The 24,314-nt window shown below is 34.2% G+C and overlaps 3 protein-coding genes across 4 annotated transcripts; 1 reads left to right on the forward strand and 2 right to left on the reverse strand.

Moving 5' to 3' along the window:
* Positions 1-8,768: 8,768 nt before the first annotated feature.
* LOC126795037 (cytochrome P450 71A9-like) lies at positions 8,769-10,728 on the reverse strand. Its single transcript, XM_050521848.1, is given in 2 exon segments — positions 8,769-9,512; positions 9,667-10,728. Coding segments are annotated over 2 exon segments (1,500 nt in total). The 5' UTR covers positions 10,555-10,728; the 3' UTR covers positions 8,769-8,900.
* A 2,234-nt stretch (positions 10,729-12,962) lies between these two features.
* Positions 12,963-16,285, forward strand: LOC126795061 (rhodanese-like domain-containing protein 11, chloroplastic). Of its 2 annotated transcripts, none has more exons than XM_050521878.1 (10): positions 12,963-13,180; positions 13,269-13,364; positions 13,492-13,599; positions 13,683-13,779; positions 14,042-14,081; positions 14,178-14,252; positions 14,827-14,914; positions 15,047-15,114; positions 15,687-15,759; positions 15,848-16,285. In XM_050521878.1, exons 1-10 carry the CDS (start codon positions 13,028-13,030, stop codon positions 15,929-15,931), a joined length of 882 nt encoding a protein of 293 aa, XP_050377835.1. In that variant the 5' UTR covers positions 12,963-13,027; the 3' UTR covers positions 15,932-16,285. The 2 variants fall into 2 exon arrangements, with proteins under 2 accessions (XP_050377835.1, XP_050377836.1); XM_050521879.1 differs by having other exon boundaries at positions 13,064-13,184.
* Positions 16,286-16,458: 173 nt separating this feature from the next.
* On the reverse strand, positions 16,459-17,375 carry LOC126795080 (cytochrome P450 71AP13-like). The gene is given in 3 exon segments (XM_050521902.1): positions 16,459-16,711; positions 16,714-17,038; positions 17,158-17,375. Coding segments are annotated over 3 exon segments (525 nt in total). The 5' UTR covers positions 17,191-17,375; the 3' UTR covers positions 16,459-16,544.
* Between the last annotated feature and the right edge of the window lie 6,939 nt (positions 17,376-24,314).

Raw genomic sequence — 24,314 nt, forward strand, 5'->3', positions numbered from 1 at the left:
TATCACTCCCCTTTATGAATGCAATTTCAAAATCAAAAATACTTAAAAATCCTTGCCATCTGGCAAAAATCTGTTTACTAGCAATATTTTGAACATCTTTTTCTAAGACATCTTTTGCGCTTTTGCAATCAACTCTGACTAAGAATTTTTGATTTAGTAAATCATCTTGAAATTTACTGATGCATAAGACGATAGATAAAATTTCTTTTTTATTGTATTGTAATTAGACTGGGCCGAGTTCCAAGCTCCGGAATGGAAACAGACAATTTGTTCAGGATGGGTAGGAGAAATTCGTTCTTTAAGTATACCACCATATCCTATGTCTAAAGCGTCAGTTTCAACTATTTTAAAAGCATCTGGAAGAGGAATTCCTAAACACGGCAATGTTTTAACATGACTTTTGATTTCCTTGACTATAGATGTATGAGTAAGGGTCCATGGAAGAGGATTTTTATTTAGTCTGTCAAATAAGGGTTTGCATTTCTTTCGGAGGTTTTGATAAAAATCCGCTATGTAATTTAATGATCCAAGAAATCTTTGTAATTGGGTCTTGTCTAGTATGACATCTGGAAATTTGTCTGCAAATTGGATAACTCGGTTAATGGGTTGGATCTGTAAATGGTGGATGTTAAATCCTAGGAATTTGATGTTTGACTGGAATAGCTTTATTTTTGAAGCGGATACTACTAAACCATTGTTTTTTATAATAGAAAAGAATTGGTGAAGATGTTTCCAATGTTGATCAATAGACTGAGAGAAGATTATGACATCATTGATGTACACAATTGAAAAGTGACTGTAAGGATTAAAAATGTCGTTCATAATATTTTGGAATTCACTGGGAGCATTCTTAAGACCAAATGACATTACATTCCATTCATAATGGCCGAAAAGAGTAACAAATGCAGTTTTTATATTTATCAGTTTCATTGATTTGGATTTGCCAAAAACCTGATTTCATATCAAATTTACTATAAACTGCTGATTCATTTAGTCTGTTGATTAAATCTCTTTTGTTGGGAATAGGGTATCTGATCTATTCCAGGACTGTATTTAATGGTTTATAGTTGATGACTAAACGAGGAGTACCCCTTTCAAGCTCAGCATTTTTTGAACTTAAAAGGAGGCACATGACCAAGGAGATTTACTAGGTCGAATTATTTTTTTTCTGAGTAATTCATTAATTTCATTTTTGCAGAATTCCATGATTTCGTGACTCATCTGTATTGGACGAGCTTTGGTAGGAATATTTCTTTCATTGAATTCTTTTATATATGGTAGGAAAACGATATGTTTTTTCCTATGCCAAAATGACGTAAGAAGATCAGAACACAGTTCTTTAATTATTTTTTCTTCAAAGTTTTTAATTTTACTTTGAAGAGTGGTATCTTGAAGTTGGTTGTCAATTCTTTTAAAATTAATTTTTTCTTTTAGAAAATTAATTTGTTTAGTTTTTGTCTGGATACAATTAATAGTTTTTGTAACTGAATTTTCTTGTAATGCCTTTAAAGTATGAATTTCAGGATTTGAAAGAAAATTAAATTTGACTGGTTCGTCAAAAGGATAAGTAATGATTCCATCATAATTAACAAGGAAAGGGTAAATCAAGATAATAAATGGTAGACCTAGGATGAGCCTATTAGTTAGGTTTTTTACTAGGACAAATGATGTTTTGTAACAAACTTTACTCTGACAGATATGTGCTCTAGGGATTTCATACTTAATATTCATTTTTGAACCATTTGCTGAACTGAGAGATTCTTTAGATTTTTCAAAATATTTTGAAGGTATTAAACCTTCTTGGATACAATTGAGGTCGGCTCCAGAATCTACAAGGACTATTGTTGTGAGTTCAAAATCTTTGATCCTGAGTTGGATCGTGATATACCATTTTTTGAGTTGAATATGATTAATAACACTAAGAATATTTTGTTCAGATGTTTCTTCATCATTTGGTATTTTATTTTCTTCATCTAATATTTCATTAATTGGAGGATTTTCTAAGTTGGAAAATGCATCATTTATTTTAATAATGTTTAATTCTTGTTTGATATTTATATTAGAGTCTATAAGCTTAGAATGAGATTGTTATAAAGCATGAATTTCTATTTTAATGTTCTTAATTTCTTGTTGTAAATCTTGGATGGTAATTTCCTTTTTACTTTTGTTGAACCTATCAAATGTTGAGGTAAGGCTGACTTTTGGTAAGGGTGTTTTACCAACATCTTCTTGGGTAATTAATTTTTTTAATTTTTTGAGATACTCAGTTTTTAAGTCAGGGTTATCAATTCTAGCAATTAAATCAATTAATAATTCTTGTTGTTCTTCTTGTTTAGAGAGAACATTAATTGTTTTGCAACAAGCATCGTTGCAGCCAAAAGTAATTTTTTGAGAGGGGGAAGATCCTTCTTCTGATTCGGAAAAAGAGGATCCCGATAAAGATCTAATATTTTCACTTATGTCATTCTCTGAATCTGTATTTCTTAATTCTAATACTTTAATTAGATTATCTTTTTCAACCGGTGTAAGTGTTAATTGATTTATTGTAGTTTTAACTTGACATTCATTTGCAAAGTGACCGGTTTTGTGACATTTAAAACATTTAGTTTTACTTTTATCAAATGATCTTTTCTTTGAGTAGGATTTCCGGTTTTTGTTCCAATTTCTCTTTGGCTTATTTTTTGAATAAAATTTGTCTGGTTCAAAATTTTCTCTTTTTTGGAAATAAGGTTTGTGACGACTAGACCTGGAATGATGAATAAATTTATTGGATGACTTTCTTCGTCTGGAGGGAGGTAAGGATGGTAAACCGTATTGTTCACAGAAATTTCCTAATTCATACTTGGTTATGTTCTTTTCTGATTTTAGTTGGGAATTTAGTTTCATATCAATACACATTTTCATGCCTTCTTTCTGTATAACTGTAATTATATTTCCATAGGTTAAAGAGTCATAATTAATAAATCATGTTTCATTACTGAGGACTTGTCTAATTTTGTGTGCAAAAAGTTTGGGAAGACCATTTATGAATTTTTCTTTCTAAAAGGGTTGGTTACTATCATCTCGAAGCATTACTCTGGATATGAAAACGTCTTTGTACCATTTAAAATCAGTTAAGGTTGGGCATTTTAAGTTACTGAGTTGATCATGAATTCGAGAAGTGATATGACTCAGAGTACCTATAAAATGTTGAATGATTGTATAAAATAAGGTATTTATTGCATCTGAAACCCCCATATTACACCGTTCGTCAAAGATTGGGGTTCCATCCGGTTCACATTGTATTGCATGTTTAATATCGGACCTTGCATCGGCGGTGAGATGTTTTTCCCACCAAGAATGAAGCATTCCGGTGAACCCAGAGGATAGAATATCGATAATTTCTGGTTGTGTGAAGTTGTGATTTGTGATGTAACTATTTGCTGCCATTGACATGTGATGTAGTTTATTTAATATCTATTGTTCTGATAAATTATCAATGTTTCATTCATAAGTTTTGTTAGAAGACACTGCAAATTGTATATTTAAATGAGTGCTTGGTTGAATATCTATTGGAAGTGGCCTTTCAGTCCAATTTCTTGAATGTTGTCTCTTTGGTCGCATTATTCGATCAATATTCAAAGTTTGGAATGCCTTGTTTAATTGGGAAATTATGGTTGAATCGCTATCAGAAGTAGAATCAAGAGTTTGTTTCGTATTGATCACAGAGATTGTATTAGATGATCTTGGTTCATTTTTTAGATTCTTTAACAATTTTTCTATTTTTTGAATTTGTAGGCGTGACAGTCGGGTTACTATTGAAGTGAATTATGGGAGATTCTATTTTAGGGTTAGGTAGAATGTGAACTTTAGATGTAACATGATCAAGTGTTGTTTCTATTTTGTCTAATTGTTCTCCAATAGTAACTAAGTAATTATTTGTGTAATTATTTTATTCAATAATCTTCTTAGCATCTGGGTTAAGTTCCTTAACTTTCGAATCTTCAAAAGGATTTTTAAAAGGCGAAGCTAAAACTGGGCTTGATTTATGATTAAAAACTATGGTTTTTGAAGGAGGATGACTAGAAGAAATGGTGTTAGTTTGGGTTGAATTAGGAACGACAGTTTGCCATCTTGTTTTTGTTAAGGTCTGAATGTTTTTATGTTCATTTAATTGGTCTAGGTAATCAACAAAGAATATTTCAGTTTTTGTTTTTTGCATCAAGTTTTGCCAATCTTTAAATAATTGTTTTATTTGATTTTCAAAAGGAAATGTCGTCCTAAAAAGGTTTCTCCTAAGGATGTTTTCTTTAGCTTTCAAATGAGTATCTAATTTAGAATAATCAATTTTGAATGGTTGATTAAGCGTATTTATATGAGGATTTTCTGGAGGAACTACAATAAAATCTGAAGCTGTTGGGGATGTTGGAGAGTTTTGTCTTTCTTCAACAGTTGTATTATTATGATTTTCAGTTTCAGTATAATTTGAGTAGCTGACTTGTTCATTTGTTCTTATATTGTTAATTCTTAAATTCTGAACTTGTTCTTCTAATTCTTTTATTCGAATTTCTCTGATGACATTATCAAGTTCTATGTCACGATCACGGCGAGACATTGAATCTGCAGTGGTTGAGCCGACAAATGATTGCCTGGCAGTTGCAAAAGAATGCCTAGAGGAACTTCCTATTTCTTAAATTCTTGGTGTTTTGCTAATTCTTGAATTTTGGAAGTTAATTCTTATAGTTCCATCATTGTATTGACGAATAGAATCTAAATCAGAAAGATTGCGTTGAGTATTTGTTGGTTGATATTCATTGGTAAGAAACCATTCAGCCGGAAGATGGACATCCGACCATCTGATAGTTTGCGGGACAGTGATGTTTGCATTATTTTGACTGCTTTGAATCAACAAGGTTTGGCTCTTAAGACTTCTATTAATGGCTTGGAAATTCATATTTGTGCCAGTAACTTTGTAATGAATTCGGTAGATTAAAGCAAGTGGTTGGGTTCCTTCAAAGATATTGTATCATGAGGTTTTAATGTTTAAAGTTAAAGTTTTTAAGATATGAGGGTCACTTAGGCTGATTGAAAAATCTGGGAAATAATTAAAGTGAACTGGTCCATTAAAAAGACTTGATTCGACTAGACCAAGGGTACTATCAGTGAAGTTGGTAAATCTTGCATCTTTTAGACATAAGAGAATAGAGGCATTAAGACCAAGTCTTGTTAAAGGCTTAATACCAATTTGAATTAAGCCAATATGAAGGAAATAGTGACCATCTTTCTGATGTTTTTTAATTGAATCTGGACTGAGAAGTTGGCATGTTTCATGTTGTTTACTTAAGGCGTAAACTTGTTCTACTGATTTAATGTGGTGTTCTCCCTTAAAGGCTGCAAGATTCCATTTTTTCTTATAAATTTCACTGGTAGGTACTCTAGGTATGTTCCAATCATTAGGGTCAATATTATCATTTGACTGGTATTCGATCTGTTCTTCATTAACAATGTCCTGGATCCTATTCAAGGAGAAACTAGACCCTCGAGAGGAGACTGAATTGGATCTGAAAAGTCTGCTCATTGTGCTATGTGGAAGGGATATGGTACTAGACTTAAAATGGTAGAGAATTGACTTCAGAATACTTAGACCTAAGAGTAACACTCTTCTCTGCTCCGCTCATGCCGCATCCGCTCATGCCTCACTTGGGACTTAGTGTTTGGACCTGGAAAACTTACTGTTTGGTTGGAGAAGAAGGAAACCCAGAAACCCAGTAGATAGAAGTAAATTCCTAAAATCTTAAGAATAGAAGCAGAAATACAAACAAGTAGCACAATAAATAGAGGATTTAAAGATTCAACTCAAGGATCACTCTAGGAAGTTAGGCATTCCAATCGGGGATTGAGAAGTGTTAATAAATAGATCGACTTAGGATCCAGGCTTAGGAGGCAGAGCCTCCACCTGGGGACTAAGAAGTTTAAAAAGCAGAGATTAATTACTTACAACTCTTACGGTTCTGATACCAGAGACCACATGATAATCGCTAGTTGCCAACAAACAACACGCAGCGAAGAAGAAGAAGAAGATAACCAAATCCAAGACTGAACTTCGCTCCCTCTCACTCTCAGACACTCTCTCACTCTAATGGAAGCTATGGGATTTCCTACAATCAATACTCACACCATTTCGTGCTCAAGTTTTCAGAAACGAACACCCACCAAATTACCATATCAAACAAACCATTTATCAGGCTCTTGTTTACAACCAGCAAGACTCCTACAGAACTCACCGTTTTGTAAGTAAAGTGTCGACCTTTTTCATACTCTGATTACTGGGTTTATTTTCTTCTCCTCGATTTCTAACTTCGGTTGTTTCCATTTCAGCGTAGGAGTGCCACATGAATGCAAGCTGACAATGAAGATTTCGAGTTGAAGCAAATGAGAGATATGGTTGTTGCCAAAAAGAGATGGGATGCTCTGGTATGAGATTCTGAGAGAAAGAGAGCGGCTTTTTTTTCTTTTTCTTTTTTTATGTTACAGATTGTAATGTTATGTGTTGCATTTAGATATGCTGTGGTTGATCATCAGTCAACATTATCAAAGGAAAACCTGTGTAGAGACCAAGATTGTGACAAAGAATTCTTGCTCTCCAAAAAAGGTTGTAACTGTGATATAGAGTTGTTCAAAAACCTGCTGTGTTAGAGTAGGTTGTTCTTAGACTTAGTTGTGATATAGAACTAAGATGTCTAGAACTGCAACAGTGATGTATTGTTGCTTAATGAACTCTTCTGTTTAAGACAAGAGATCAAATTAATTGATTGTAAATCATTGAGATTAATTTTAGTTAATCACAATGCTATTTTTCCTTAAAGAGGTTTTTGCACTGTGAACAAAAATTTCAACACTGTGATTTACAAGCCTATATTCTATGTGTGCTTCATAAGAGTTGTTTGTTCACTCCCAGGTATCTTCATAACTCATGGCTAACTGATGAGTTCCTGTCATAGATGTACTAACATGATTAAAGTTGAGATTCTGAAGATATAGAAACACACATGGCCTGGAAGTACAACATAATATCAATATCAAGGAAAATATATGGAGATAATGCTCTTGGATGTCAAAGAAATTTCAAGGATATTATTTTGTATCAAAAATCTTCGTAGTCTAATTGCGAGCCGGAAGTAACTAGCTAGACAATATATATTATTATATAATGTGGATAATATTAAGCGCGGATAGAAGATTGTATTTTAATAGAGGCGTAATAAGAAATAAAGTTAAATAAAACACGTAATATTAAGCATTTTAATGAAACTTTGAATATTAATAAGCTGACTAGCTGAGGACCATCTCTATTTAATTTAATAAAAAAACTAGATTTTAGGGCCATGAAAGTTAATTATGGGTAAATTATATCTATTTATCCCTTTAATTATCCATTAACTACACTAGAGGAGAAAACTCAGTGACGGCACCAGCCGGCCAGTGGATGCTATAGGAATAGGATCAATGGACTAGCATACAGAAAGTGTTCAAATTTTAGACGACACTAGAATAGTTGATTGTTGATGGTGAAAGATCTATTTCTAGAATAGGCTCATATTCAGAAATGATGAAGTGTCTAATTAGGCAAACAGGGTAGGAGTGGAAACCCTCCGCCAGTAAAGTCAGTCTGGAAAAGATACTAACTATATGAGGCGTCAATTTAGCAAAGGGAAGAGGCACGGTGGGATGAGAAAAGAAAGAGGGTGGTCCGACGGTGGGATGAAGAAGGAAGGGATCATGAGAGAGACACAAAAGGGAGAGGAACACGAGCAAGTAAAAATGAAAAATAGCACAACTGGACTGAAGGGGTGCCAACTAACCTGTGGGTCCCGCTAATTGCTGCCATCGATCAGGGCGGCATGCAATTTTTGATTGCCGGTCGGTGTGATTATTGCAGGTCTACAGGCTGTGGGGTTGGCCGGTTTCTACTCGTAGGCCAACACTGTCGAGTGGGTTGAGGAAGGAAGAATGCAATCTATAAATTATTGAGAGCATCTACGTAGCACCGAGACCGCGATACTGATACGTCGTAACACCACGATATGGTAAATTTAAAAAATTTAGATTTTGATACGGCGTCGACATTTATATATAATTTAATATATTTATTAATATATAAAAGAAATATATAACATATAAAATAATGTTAAATTCAATATTTAAGTTCATTTTATTGCATAACAATTCAAAAGAAATAAATTTAAGAAAAAAATAAAAACGATGGGGATAAAACAAAACTTGAGTTATTTATGTCTTGTTTTTGTTTTTTTGTTTTTATTTTATCTAAAATGATGATGTGGTTTGACCATTAAAGTGTCGGAAAAGTCAATCTATTACTTACACGCCACGTGGCGTTTTGAAGAGTGTCGGACCAGCCTTAGAAGTGTCGGTGCTACATAGGAGATCATGAAATTCTGAAAACCTCTTGCTATATGGATATATGGTCCTCGAGTCGATCCGAGTCTAATTAAATAGGGTAATTCTGGAGCCTAATTGCCGCAACGTTTTTGTGTCTTATAGTGACTAGAAAGCTTTCCAGCGCACAGTGGGGCAAATCAATAAAAAAGATGCTGAAGGTTCCTATGATAGAAGCTGATCAGTTAGGCTGCAGGCTTCAATTACTTGGAGGCAACATCTAATTTAGCTTCAGAAAATTTATGAGTTGCAGCCTGTACTGATGGCTAATTGATGAGGTACTGTCAGTATACAACAAAATCTCTAAGGCATGCTTATTCCAGATTGAATCAAACAAAACGATGTATACATGTAGGTAATATAGTGAGAGTACATAATTAAGAAAATACTTTATCCAAAAACAAAAATATTGTGATACTCGAGCCAGAGTAAACAATTTTTTTGCCATTTGAAAGAATTTTCTATTAAAGATATACCAGTCTAGCAGCTAGACATAGAGGGATTTTTTTCTGTATTGTAAGCCCAGCAGCTTCTTCCATGTCCAAGTCTTCTATTTTCATCCCATGAGGCAGTTCCCAGTCGAAACGATAGAGCAGATTAGCAAGTACAAGCTCAACTAGCTGCAGACCAAAGTTCATACCGGGACAGCCCCTCCTTCCAGCACCAAATGGTAAAAACTCGAAATGGTTTCCTTTGTAATCAATTGAGCTGTCCAAGAATCTTTCAGGAGAAAATTCATCTGGATTCTCCCAACATTTTGGATCCTTCCCTATCATTTGTGCATGGACAAACACCATTGTTTTGGCAGGAATTTCGTACCCTTCAATCGTGCAAGTCTCTGTTGTTTCTCTCGGAATAAGCAGTGGCACTGGTGGATGTACTCTAAAAGCTTCTTTAATGACAGCTTTTAGGTACAAAAGTCCATAAAGATCACTTTCTTCCACCTTCCCTTTTTTCTTGACAACTCCTCTCACCTCATTTTGTTCTTTCCTAAGCACTAGGGGATTCCTAATCAGCTCGGCCATTGTCCATACCACTGTCGCTGAGGTTGTATCGGTCCCTGCAATAAACATGTCCTGCAACACGATTTGGGGATATTTGGTCAGTAGAGCCAAACAGACTGAAAAAGGTGAAAATGGACAACATACAGATTCTGGCTACAACAATTTTACTGTTGGACTTTTAGTCATTTCTTATAACATCAAGATGCATCAAGGAAAAGGACCATACAGTGATAACACCCTTGATTTGTTCATTGGTAAGGGCTATTGCTTGATTCGGATCGTTCTGAACTCGAATAAGTACATCAATAAGATCTTCATGCTCCATTTTAGGCCTTGTACAATCACGGTGTTCCTCAATCACTCTGTCCTAGAAAATGTCCAACCCTTTGAAACACTTGTTTAACCTTTCTTCCATACCACTGAATTTGTTTAACCATCCCAACCAAGGTAGGAAGTCCGATATGCAGAATCCTCCCAACAGGTCCATCGTTTCTTCAAGCAGCTCATGAATATTATTCTTCGTAATGTCACCTTCACCCTCGTACTTTTTACCAAAAGCTGATCGGCACAAAACATTGTTGGTCAAGCAAAGTGTCACATGACTGAGATTGATGAGAGCCTCCGAAGTATGAACTATAGAGTCAATCATTAATCCAACCTCTTCATCCCTTATAGATTGAAACATTTGGACCCTCTTTGCACTGAGTAGTTCTAAGATGGCAATCTTCCTCACCTCCCTCCAGTACTCACCATAGGGAGCAAATGATAGATTAACACAGTCATAGCTAAGTTTCTTCGCAACGTACAAGGCTGGTCTACCTGAAAAAACGAGATCATGAGTTTTGAAAACCTCTTTCGCCATTTTGGCGGAGGAGACTACTAGAGTAGATCTTGAGCCTAATTGCAAGAACATGAGCGGCCCATATTTCCTAGAAAGGTGTTCAAGGACACTGTGAGGTAGACCATCAGAAAGCAGGTGAAGGTTCCCAATTAGAGGTAATCTCCTAGGACCAGGAGGCAACCTCTTCGCTCGAGCAGTTTGCTTTCCTATTTGATTTATCAAAATAAGCAACAAAATAAAGGCTATGAGGAGAACTAAGAATGTCAGCACCATCGTTAAGGAGGAGCAAGAGCTTAAATGCTGAGGTTTCTGAATGCTGCAAGATGGCTATGATTCCTATGAATTGAACATATGAAGGAACCTGCTATTGCAAGTTGACAATGCAGGCGATAATGTATTCAACAGTTCTACCAGCAATTGACGAAGAATAAACTAACATATCGTACTGATGGAGAACCGACTTCTATCTATTCGGGGTGAAGAGTGAAACTTAATTGATGATCCCCTTTTCTTTTCTTTTTTTGCAAAGGGGTTAATTATTGATTAGTGGTCAATACACGCTAAGTACAAGGCTAAATTATTTTAATTGGTATTTGATTAAACATAATTTTGGTCAACGGTTTAGTAAATATTAAACTAATCTATATATTATTATAAAAAATTGGCTTATCAATCAAAATGATTGTGAAAATATACAAAACCTTTTATGGTAAACAAACAAATACTAATAAACAAAATATAAAGAATAGCACAGAAACATGATGACTTCCTGCCGGGCAAATTCTCCCTAGGTTAACTATTTCCCACTCCGTATTGCACACGATTCGATACGTAGACACGGTATATATAATTTTTTTATACGACACGTGGTGGACACGTTAATTAAATATTATTTTAATATATATTTATTTATTAAAAAATTATTTTATAAATTTGAAAGTATTTAAAATTTTAGATGTATATATATGTCAAAGTGTGTATTAAAATAATGAAAACATAACTTGTTAGAATGGTTAAGGATTTGATAAGTACCTTGGATAACCAAGGTTCGAATCCCACCAGAAGCATTTTTATTTTTATCACGAGTTTCTCTCCTTATATATATTAAAGTGTGCATAAATATAACAAAAACTGAATTTGTTGGAATGGTTGAGGAGTTGTTGAGTACTTTGAATGACTAAAGTTCGATTCTAACCATAAGCACTTTCACTTTTATTATGAGTTGGTGCGTTGAACCTAAAATGGGTACAACTTACTCAGAAAGATATGAAATATTGACAAAAATAAAAATATGGTTTTGATATCAATTTTCATTTATGTATGTCTTGTCTTTCTGCTCTGTGCGCAGCGTTTCATATATATATATACAGTCTCTATTCAGAGTGAAGCTTTATTTTGAAATTAAAGAGTGAAGTTCCAATTTTAGCACACTTTTCGGTCAAATATTTTCACCATAAGCGATTCAATATTTAGGCATGTTATTTAAGATCATCTCTAGAAAATCTAATTCAGACATCGTTAAGGTATTGAAATTAGATTAAATCAATAAATGAATTAAAATTATTCAACGTGAACCGTTCGTGTAAATCTCAATTTTGAAAGCTCAAACTATTGTCAAATTAGATGAAACTTTGTAGATTTGAATAACATACCTAAATATTGAATCATTTATGGTGAAAAAATTTGACCGAAAAGTGTGCAAAAATTGGAACTTCACTCCGTAAATTTAGAATGAAGCTTCATTCTGGATAGAGACTATATATATATATATACAGTCCTTATTCAGAGTGAACCTTCACTCTGAAATTACAGAGTGAAATTCTAATTTTGGAACACTTTTCGGTCAAATTTTTTCACCATAAGTGATTCAATATTTAGGTATGCTATTCAAAATCATCTCTACAAAATTTCATCCAATTTAACAATAATTTGAGCTTTCAAAATCGAGATTTATACGAACGGTTCACGTTGAACAGTTTTAATTCGTTCATTGATTTAATCTAATTTCAATACCTTAGCAATGTCTGAATTGGATGAAATTTTGTAGAGATGATCTCGAATAGTATACCTAAATATTAAATCACTTATGGTGAAAAATTTTGATCAAAAAGTGTTCCAAAATTAGAACTTCACTCTGTAATTTCATAATAAAAGTTCACTATGGATATGGACTATATATATATATACAAGGCTTTTCACATAAGGAGGTCCTTATCTTAGCTTAAGGTACGGATTTTCATTTTTGACCAACGGTTTGATCGAGTTTTCACATCTCCACCGTCCAATATCTAGGTTATAACGTATAGATCATCTCCAAAAAAGTTCAACCGATTTCATGATCTTTAAGGTATCGAACTAATCAAAACCAATGGACGTATTGAATTTGTTGAACCTGAACCGTTCATATTTTGAGTAGAAAATCGAAGTTATGAATACCTTAGCGGTTATGGAATCGGCTGAAATTTTGTGGAGATGATCTATACATTAGTACCTAGATATTTGACGGTGGAGATGTGAAAACTCGATCGAAAGGTTGGTCAAAAATGAAAATCCATAACTTAAGTTAAAATAAGGACCTACTTATTTGAAAATGCATATATATATATATATATATATATATATATAGACGAGTGTGTCATTACATATACTCGCTAGCCAACAAACAACACGCAGCGAAGAAGAAGAAGATAACCAAATCCAAGACTGAACTTCGCTCCCTCTCACTCTCAGACACTCTCTCACTCCAATGGAAGCTCTGGGATTTCCTACAATCAATACTCACACCATTTCGTGCTCTAGTTTTCAGAAACGAACACCCACCAAATTACCATATCAAACAAACCATTTATCAGGCTCTTGTTTACAACCAGCAAGACTCTCCTACAGAACTCACCGTTTTGTAAGTAAAGTGTCGACCTTTTTCATGCTCTGATTACTGGGTTTATTTTCTTCTCCTCGATTTCTAACTTCGGTTGTTTCCATTTCAGCGTAGGAGTGCCACACGAATGCAAGCTGACAATGAAGATTTCGAGTTGAAACAAATGAGAGATATGGCTGCTGCCAAAAAGAGATGGGATGCTCTGGTATGAGATTCTGAGAGAAAGAGAGCGGTTTTTTTTCTTTTTCTTTTTTTATGTTACAGATTGTAATGTTATGTGTTGCATTTAGATATGCTGGGGTTGATTTTGGATGTTTAATTGTTTGTTATAGATTAGGGATGGAAAGGTTAAACCTTTAACACCAAGAGAAGCTGGCTATGCAATTCAGCTATCTAACAAAACCCTTCTTGATGTTCGTCCCTCTACAGAACATAAAAAGGTTGACACAGCTTAATGTTATGTTTCGTATCTGTATTTGTTTTTGACTTTGCATAAATAGTTAAATTATCTCAAATATTATAGGCATGGGTCAAAGGCTCAACTTGGATTCCAATTTTTGATGTTGGTGATGAGTTCGATGCTGGAACTCTTTCCAGAAAGATCATGAGCTTCACTATGGGTATTGTGAATGTTGTTTCTCTTAACGATGATCTACTATTCTACTTCTACATTAATGCTATGCTTTATGCTATTCAGGACAATTTCTGTGGCTCTCTAATGTATAGTTGATATTGAATTTTAAAATATGATATGGGTGAAAGTAGTATTCCCTTGCTTACTTGTATGGCCTATATGGTTTCGGATTTGGAACCTGTCATTTCTTTCTAATCTTTGGTTGCTTTACTCCACAATGTTACATTCTATCTCTTGCTTTTCTGTAGGGGGTTGGTGGAGTGGCGTGCCTACATTGTCGTATAACAAGTATGTTTGAGCAATACAAATCATCTTTTTTTTTGTAACTAGCATTGTTCATTTGATGAATTATTGAATTGCATATTCATCGGTTCTCCCCAACAGCCAGTTCTTGTCCAAGGTTGATGAGAAATTTCCCAAGGATACAGATCTTATTGTTGCATGCCAGAAGGGATTGAGGTGCGCTTTGTGTTCACCATATTGTAGTTTCAGTCTTCTGGTTATAAAAATTAGTTATGTACCAACTATGCCTGTGGCAGCCAGATATAATTGTTATAATTCCTTCTTTGACATAATTTTTATTAAGTGTTTTGATTGCATTATTTGCATACACGGTATAATAGTTATTAATTTTCATTCCCCATTTTAAACATGACTAAAAAACTCTCTATGAAGTTCAAATAACATCAAACAATACACTGGGTCCGGCTCTGAAAAATAGTAGTGCTTCCAAACATAAGGACACTCATGTGGTCATTTATAGCTTCTTCCCCCCATAAGTAATATATTCAATAGCAAAAAGTTGTTACAAAAGGGCAAGAGAGCACTGGATTTTGTTTGGCCAGTTTTTAGCTCAGTTGAAAATTTTGTTTTTATTAACATATCCTTTTGGATGGAGAACAGGATATTCACTTATAGGCTTATAGCTATCAAGTACTATTATATTAATGCACACAAGAACATAAGACAATGAGGAGAATCACCTAGCTGTATATTACTCAATAATTTCATCACTGTCACATTTTACTGGCAGATCTATTGCTGCTTGTGAGGTGCTGTACAATGCTGGCTACAGAAACCTTTTCTGGGTTCAGGGGGGTCTAGAAGCTGCTGAAGAGGAGGTTATTTTGGTTTTACTGCAATTTTGATGTTCTGTTTGTATATTCCATCTCTGGATTTCTATTCCCTTTGGGTATGTTGGTGCGAATCATTGAAACTGTTAATGTAGTGAGACTCATCTTATGTGGGAGCAGGATCTTGTCAGAGAAGGCCCACAGCCATTTAAGTTTGCAGGAATTGGTGGGGTATCAGAGTTCCTCGGGTAACTATCTTCTTCTTTTTTCTGCTTGTGATGTGTGCGCTATGAATCTGAAATAAAAGCATATTATTTTCTGTTCTCCTTGTTTCCTGTCATTTGGAAAGATACAATATGATTGTATGGATCCCTAAATTGACTTTACAGAATTCAAGCAAATGGCCCTGCTTTACAATCATCCTCATCAGTCACCAGTAACTGATGAATAGGGTTAAGAGATGATGCCAACACCTTTGCATTAAGAAGATTAGATTGCTACTAGTTGCACAAACCGGGCTGTAGAATGAATTCGCTAGAGTTGATACACCAAAATATTTGCTTTGGTTCCCTGTGTAAATGGGGATCGCATGTCTGACTACTAATTATGATGTTCAAGCTAGTCCAACCAGATAATATTTCCACAATTTGGTGATTATACTATATATTCCCATCCCTTTCTCCATTACTTTGGGCATAATACAATTTCATTTAGTTCTACTTCTGATACTGTACAGTGGCCGTAAGATATTGATGCATAAACGTGCAACTTAATATCAGTTATGTTATTTTGTTGTGATTTCTGTCTCCTTTCTTTGCAGTTGGACTGATCAACAAAGAGAAGCAGCTGCTAAAGAAGGTTGGGGTTACCGATTTATGTTCTCTGCTCGTCTGGTATGTCTTGCAAATAGTCCTACAAGGGTGCTGTTTAGTCACCTTTTCTTCAAGAGGCTAATCTTACATTTTATCTTTTTTGGAACAGGTTGGAGTCTTTCTGATTGCTGATGCCTTGTTTATTGGTGGTCAGCAGCTAATTCATTATCTCCAGGGTATAAGGCCACACTGATTGCTGGCCATGAATGTATTCGATTGAATATCAAAGTACAACATTTTGCAGTGGTAGTTCACCACAGAGAGACACCGGATTTACTCTAGGACAACAGTTTTGGGTGCCGGAGTACCTCAGAAAGCAGTTTGTATTCCCATTATTGTTCGCACCAGTAGATGAAAGTTGGATCTAAGCATGATTTGTACCGTGTGTGCTGCATGTAATTAGTTTAGAAAATTTTGTGAAAACACTTGTGTATATGCCTCTAATGTTCTTATTTGTATTTTTTTTTGCCCAAATTCAGACATTCATCTCAAGTTATGGAGAGCTTAAGAAATTGTTTGCATATGTATTAGCTAACCTTTGAAACCACCAGCTAGTGTGGATTTTGATTGTATTGCAAAGTTTAGACCATAAAATTTGTTCTTTTGGACACTAACATAACTAACCCAGAAAATTACAGCATCTCATTAACCGAAGTTAGCTGAAAATGATGAATGAATGCTTTTGTAAGATATATAAAAGTTTAATGTTGTTTGTTTATCTTTTTGGCCTCAGAAAAATCGCGGTCTGGCTACAACAATCAGACTGGCAATCCTATGCATTGTGATACCAAAAGCTTCGGCCAAGTCTAGATCTTCTCAGTACCAGCAGGGAGCTCCCAGTCAAAGCTATGCAGAAGTTGTGCTAGAGCAAGCTCAATGCTGGCTGTGCGGAATGTAATAGCCGGACAACCTCTTCTACCAGCACCAAAAGGTATAAGCTCAAAGTCCTGCCCTTTGAAATCAATACTGCTACCCAGGATTCTGGGTCTCTCCCTATAGCCCAGGCATTGACAAAGATTCTTGTTTTGGCTGGAATGTCGTATCCATCCATGATTACATCTTCCATGGACTCTCTAGGGACTAGTACAGGTGCAGGTGGATGCAACCGGAATATCTCCTTGATGACTGCTTTTAGATAGTCCAGCTGTTGCAGATCACCCTCTAACACAACTCTTCTGTCTCCAACAACAGCTCGCACTTCAGCTCGTGCTTTTTCAAGGACTTGGGGGTTCATCAGAAGCGCAGTCATTCCCCAATCAAGGGTGATGAAGGTTGTGTTTGTTCCTGCAGCAAACATGTCCTGCAGTAGCAGCAGACTTGGTGTTAATGCAGTTGCATTCATATGAAAAATAAATTAACATGTATGGATTTCATGGCTGTGAGTGAATATATATAGTGCATGAAGAAGTATATACTGACCAAGATGATAGCCTTATCCATGGTAAGAGGCATATCAGCAGTCTCTGTCTTTTGTACATCCAGTAAAACATCCACAAGGTCCTTATGCTCCTCTGTTCGTCTTTTGAGATTGAGATGTTCAGCCAAAATCTGGTCAAAGAATCTATTGATATAAGTATTTTATGCTATGATTATATTGTCTAATTCCTCATATTTTTCTGCGTTATTCTCGTAAGCATCATCATTATAATTTTTATTATTTTAGGTGTTTTTGGAAGCAAAGGAGATGATCATTGAGAAAAGATGATTTAAAGCCAAATCAGAAAATCTGCATGTGCAGAACAGTCAACTCCGACGGATCATAGCAGACAGCTCACACGGTGGAAAATTATGAATCATATATTGATGAAAATCCTACGAGTTTACTTTCCAGAGCCATTGGAATCGAATCAATATCATTTTTCTACAGGGAGTTATGCCCGATTTAGCGATCAAATGTCAGTCTGGCGAGAATCACGTTGTGGACTGAAAGTTATATTTTAAGGTCCGGGTCATTCCAAGCAGCCCATGGATGAGTTTTGCAGTATCATTATGAAATATTGAAGATTATGGAGTTGAATTATGAGTCAAGCAAGATAAATCCTAGAGGGAAACAAATAAGACAACCCTAATTTGAGAAAGAAGTTTGTAACTTTATAAATGAGGCTTCTTCCTCTTCTTCTCTCTCTCTCTTCTTCTCCTCTCTACCCTATGGGCTATGGAACAGTAACCTCTATGTTTTTGTGTAACTAAATTCTTCTAGTTAGGGTTGCCCTTGTAGCCCTGCTTATGCAAGACTCTTGATTATGTTTGCTTAGTTTGATATCTTTTTGTTATGTGATTGGTATGCCTTGATTTGTGTTATTGATAAATTTTGCATGTTTGTTTTCTTTGGTGCACAACTTAGATTATATACATGTGATCGCAGCTAGAGTTTAAGGATTGTTTCACCTAATAGTTGTGATTCTTTCTCTCACCAAGTAGTGAATATCTCACTTGTGGAGGTAAATCAAAAGGTGCGTTTCACGCTACCTATATTTTAATTAGTGAACAAACTTTCATAGATCTTAATGATTTCTTCTTGAGTTACTAGATTACTCCGTTTCAGAACTAGTAAACCTATTAGAGAATGCTTTTGACGAAAAGTGCATTTCTTGGCGTTAAATAATTTCATGGAAGTAGTAAGAATAATTTCAATACGTTTTTATGGTTGTTTTTGTTTGTTGTTAGTCACACAATTGTTAAGTGATTTCTAGGATTGATCAAGAGTGGAGTATAAACAGTGGTGAATTGGTGTAGTTTCTAACTTATTCATATCATTCATTATATATTATTACTTTATATTGTTTCTCTACTTGAGCATTGATAATCAAAACTCCCAATATTCATTGTTTTGTATTGTTTAGCGTAAATTGTGAGAGTACCTTCAGTTTCTGGCATCGAACGATTCCCGCTTATTTTATACTATAATTAACAATCTTTTACAAGGTTAATTGAAAATGCTATTTTGGCCCTATCTGTTAGAATCAAACTTAATACGATGTAAGATTATATAAACAAATCAACTATGACAAATCTAGGATAGATACATATATAAGGTGAATTGAATGAAAAATGTAAGAGTGTAGAGATGCAAACTAGATAACCGGTCTCCTTTCATTGTTCTGCTCCTAGATTCACCCTTAATCTCATATCGTTGATGGGACTGATAAAATTGAGGTGTGGTGCTCTAGCAGGGATCAATGAAGGTAATGTACTTTATATCTGAATGGCGGTTAAGGCAGTTCATTCCATCAAAGAAACTGTCTTACAACTTCTTTTATTCTGATGTATTACTCTACAGTAACCATACACGTTTGAATTCAAATTCAAAAACAGATTGCATTAAATAAAGTTATTTTCGATTACAAACTTTATTTAATTCACCGATATTATATATTGAATTCTAAAACTCATTACATATATCAGCTTAATCAAAATGTTGATGTCTAGTTCAATAAAGTCTTACAATCTCCCACTAAACTAGATATCATGCAAAAGTAACTTGCATTGTTGCGTTTCCTTAAGTGTGCACCAAAGTTCAAGAACACATCATCTGTTTTCAAAGTTCTGGTCAACTTCACTAAACTGCATTGAACTATAGAAAAGTATAATGAAGTAGCAAATCATTAATTTTCTATAATCACAATACAACCAGTAAAGTCACATGAAACTACCCCCAAGTATGATTTTGTGCATGTCTAACTTTATTTTACAGTAATCGACTTGTAAAACATGCCTGATCCAATTTTCAACATGATGGAAAACTGCACTATATTACTGAGCATATCAATATAGGTTCTACATATGTACATATTCAACCTATGCATCAACTAAATGTTGAAAACTAACTTCATTCAAATGACAAAAGTCAGATGATAAACCAAATGACTGGTTAACTGAATCTAAATTCACTGTCAAATAGTACTAAGCAATTCATACAAATGCATCACAAGTTTACATACATATTCGTATTAATGACCACTAAAGAGTATAAACAAGAATGAGATGCTTAGTAATGTACAAATAAGCACAACCATGCTCTAGTTTCTATAGTTGGCTAGTGACTAAGTTTAGAAGACATGGTACAAGAAACTTAAGTACTTAATTGTCATGGTACATATACATAACAAGATAGTTATATCAATTCCTGATGCATCACTACATTTTGTCTTAATTAAATGATCACGTTTTCTAGTATAGTAATGTGAAAGAAAACAATAAGCTTTTCACATGTTTAAAATGCTACAAATGCTTAGCGCGAATGCACAACTTAATAAATGATCAAAGATATATGACAATATTGAATGAAAATAGATCTTCAATGGTGATCATAACTAAACTAGTGAACCAAGACATCACAAGAGAGAGATTATTCTTCAATGAATCTTTAGAACCTGAATACAACATTTATTTTTAGTATATGTAAAACAAAACTAAACAACACCAAATAAATATGACACAAAAGGATAGCTTTAATATTTCAACATCTAAGATTTGAATGTAATTTATAATTGAGTCCTAATATACTACTAATCGAAGTCAAAAACAATGATAAGTACATGAAAATAAACAAGAGACTTCATGTTCGACCCTCAAGCTTATAGGTTTAACATATTGTTACTACATGCTCAAAATGATGCGGTTTAGCAATCAGTCTTACTAGAATTGTATGTCCCAAATGTTGATTCATATCTTGAACACTATTGTATTAAATGCACATAGCATATCAAGAAATTGGCATCATTTGTGATACACTTATCTCTAACATCATCTGAATGTTTATTGATGCATACATGCAACTCAAATAGCCAAATGTTTGATCATTGACGTCTTTGGAAATCAGAGTCAAATTGAATTTTAAGCATATTTGGTTAGAGTTTTTTGTTAACAAATGATTTAGTTCATGCACTTAGACAAAACAACCACTGTGATGGCAGGAAGAATAAGATGCATGAAATAATCAAGAAAACATCTTAAGTTTGGATATAACTTTGTACACACAGTTACTTTGGCAGCATAATGTAATACAAGAAATAAACATCTTTAGTTTGCATATAATTATGAATAAACGACTACTTTGACAGCATAATGTAAACATAGTTAAACTAGCAATTGATAATACTTTCCCAATCTGCATATCTTTAAGAACAGTCTTACAAACTTTCAAGCAAATGAAGACATGAAGACAATGAATCAAATGCTACTTCGATATGAACAAAACTCTAAACTTTGTTCATGCATAATGTATCATGCATTTGTCAATACATATCACTATAACTTGCAACAACAATATAAATCTGATTGCAGCAATATACGATTTCACATTTACCAACAAACATAAATTAGAAACTACTAGAAATATACTCCCAGTGATCCTCACTTTTATATTGCTTGATTAAAACAAACAATATGAGACTATAACATAGTAATGAAACTTCACTAAAGTGCAAAAAGTCACAGACAACTGAAAACCCTCTATTAAGAGAGTCAAGTTCAAGTCCTTAAAGAAAATATAACTAGAATAATAAAAACACACATGTATATATTCCCCATGTTTTTATTATTTGCTTGAACAAGAAAATTTGACCAAACATAAACAGAGTAATCTAAACCATATCATCGTATGATGAAACAATCAGAACCAACATCAATAAATAGCTGAACGAATTCAAGAACCAGAAACAACTTAATGAAGAAAACTATAACTCAACTGAAAATCAAATAAGACTAGACCTTATTTCAATGGAAGAAATCATGAGTCATATATACAGAACAATTTAGTGTCACCATTCTACTTAAAACTTGATTCATTCAACTGTTCAATTTGAATTATTCTTACTGGAAAGAGTATTGATGGAACACTGAAGTTGATAAGTGAATATTCTAGTTTATCATGATACTAGAATAACTGTAATGTCCTAAAACATATGAAATTCACAATTGAATGTCATTTAACTGAAACTATATGTATATATAAGTATAAACAAACTCTCTATTTTCACGACCTAACATCCTGTGTGGAGTACTCATCTCATATGAGTGTATCAAAGCATATATCATAAAGACAGTAGTAGATGTGGTAATGAATTCTACTATATCATATATGCTTAGGAGTAGTAGATCTAATTCCCAAAAATTACTTGAGAACTATATAATAGCAAATCATAACGATTCATCAATAAGGTAAAGAGGCACCTTAGTTTGTAGATTTCAAGCATGGACTTATCCAAAACCTTTACCAATTTCCCTAGATAGCTTCCCTGAAGGGAAAACTAATAGCATAAAGGTCCATATCCATTGCTGCTCCTCTTGAACAAACCGTCCAAACTTACCCAAGAACTCTTGAATAAAGTTCTTACAGAGGGGCTTTAGAGTGATCTTTGCAGTTTGGATGAATGATGTATTAATCATGTATCAATTAGATAATTTATACCCACAAAAGAACCCAACATATATGTATGATATATCAACAATACAGAACACCGAAAATAGAGATTCAATAATATAAATTCTGCAATTCTGATAGATATAGACTTAGATACTTAGCTTTATCAATGTATGAATGAAGCCAAGATATATTTGCAGCAGACAATACATTCACCAAGATTTGAATCGTGGAAGCCATTATGTTGAATCTTTTCTCAACTTAATCGGGCAATCTTCAGGTTAGTCCTCACATGTCAGTGAAAATCAGCAAATTCCACAACCTATAATTTGAAACTATGCCTAACCTACATTCATAGAGAGTACAAAAATGCTGAATTTTTACTCCATTTTAAATCCAGATTGCAACCTCCACAACCTGATGTGTGAAGTTGTTCACCATAATATATCCAATTAATAAAGAAAACCAACAATCTGTAATCTTCACCATCACCCAAAACAGATGCTTCCTTTATCATAATTCAATTGAATTGCTTCAAATGAAAAGCGGTAAGTAAAAAGTATCATGATAATTCGAATGGAAATCAACCACACAGAATATCAATTCCATACCCATTTAGATAATTAGAAACAAAAACATACCTGGAGAAGAACTACAAGCAATGAAGGATGGAGATGTACGAAATGTCCAAGAATTTGGATAGATAACTTTTGTTCTCATACCCAATAAGAATCCTACGAATCCTCTTCCATCATAGTATTTAATTCAGGAACCCAAATCCTTCACCAACCGAATCGTCATCTAGGAAGCCGATTGATCAAATAATAGAATCTGACCCGACTAAAATAGAGGTTGAGAGCGATCAGGATCATGGTTAGGAGTCAGTGGCGTCATGCCTCATGTTCGTTCATGGTCTAGAGTGTGAAAAATGAGACGATATTCCCCTGTAAAACAAAATTGGCGATGGAGTGTTTCTGAACCCATCGCTTTTTACACCGGCGCGTAAATGTCAGAAACGTATTCTTATGGATCATACTGTAATCCATATTGTAACGGTATCAATCCTAATTTGAGCATAGTTGGCTCTAATACCAATTGTTAGAATTAAACTTAATACGATGTAAGATATAAACAAATCAACTGTGACAAATCTAGGATAGATATATATATATATATAAGGTGAATTGAATAAAAAAATGTAAGAGTGTAGAGATGCAAACTAGATAACCGGTCTCCTTTCATTGTTCTGCTCCTAGATTCACCATTGATCTCATATCGTTGATGGGACTGATAAAATTGAGGTGTGGTGCTCTAGCAGGGATCAATGAAGGTAATGTACTTTATATCAGAATGGCGGTTAAGGCAGTTCATTCCATCAAGGAAACAGTCTTATAACTTCTTTTATTCTGATGTATTACTCTACAGTAACTATACACATTTGAATTCAAATTCAAAAACAGATTGCATTAAATAAAGCTATTTTCGATTACAAACTTTATTTAATTCACCGATGTTATATATTGAATTCTAAAACTCGTTACATATATCAGCTTAATCAAAATGCTGATGTCTAGTTCAATAAAGTCTTACACTATCATCTATCAAACCGGCCTAATGTCTCTTGAAGTCTTGATTTCATTTCTGTTAAGGTGTGCATGAACTCCATGGAAGGGAAGAAATCTCCAAGAGAAAATCCACCAAGCAACTCCTGGTATTCCTCAAGCATCTTTTGGAAATCATGTTGATCATACTCTCCACCACCTGAGAAATCTCTTCCAAATGTGACGCGGCAGAGAATATCATTTGCATATAGTTCTAGCAACTTGCTGAGATTAGTGGTACCCAGATAGGATTCAGCGACACGACTAACCAGACGAGCAACTTCTTCTTCTCTGTCATGGCTATATGATTGCACTCTTTAAAAGAGAAGATGTTTGGCTGAATTGATTCATTATATTAATAGATGGCAAATATATACAAACTCTACTACTTGTACAACACGTTTGCTCCATATACGCAAAAGACAAGAAAAGAAGAAAATAGCTATACAATCCTATGACAATCAAATCTGTATCATATAAAAATTGAATCCATATCAGCACATAATCACCTTGGATTCACTTTCCAATAAAAACCTAAATGAGAAAGATATGATAGATCTGCTTTCTAACACTCCCCCTCAAGTTGGAGAGTGGATGTCTTACACTCATAA

This window comes from Argentina anserina, chromosome 5, assembly GCF_933775445.1.
Source record: "Argentina anserina chromosome 5, drPotAnse1.1, whole genome shotgun sequence".
NCBI lineage: Eukaryota > Viridiplantae > Streptophyta > Magnoliopsida > Rosales > Rosaceae > Argentina > Argentina anserina.

Bases quoted from the DNA above. Each gene is read 5' to 3' on its own strand.
- LOC126795061 (XM_050521878.1), top strand. From the start codon at position 13,028: ATGGAAGCTCTGGGATTTCCTACAATCAATACTCACACCATTTCGTGC. The intron at 14,915-15,046 runs GTTATTTTGGTT...ATGTGGGAGCAG, and splicing joins TAGAAGCTGCTGAAGAGGAG to GATCTTGTCAGAGAAGGCCC. The intron at 15,115-15,686 runs GTAACTATCTTC...CTTTCTTTGCAG, and splicing joins GGGGTATCAGAGTTCCTCGG to TTGGACTGATCAACAAAGAG.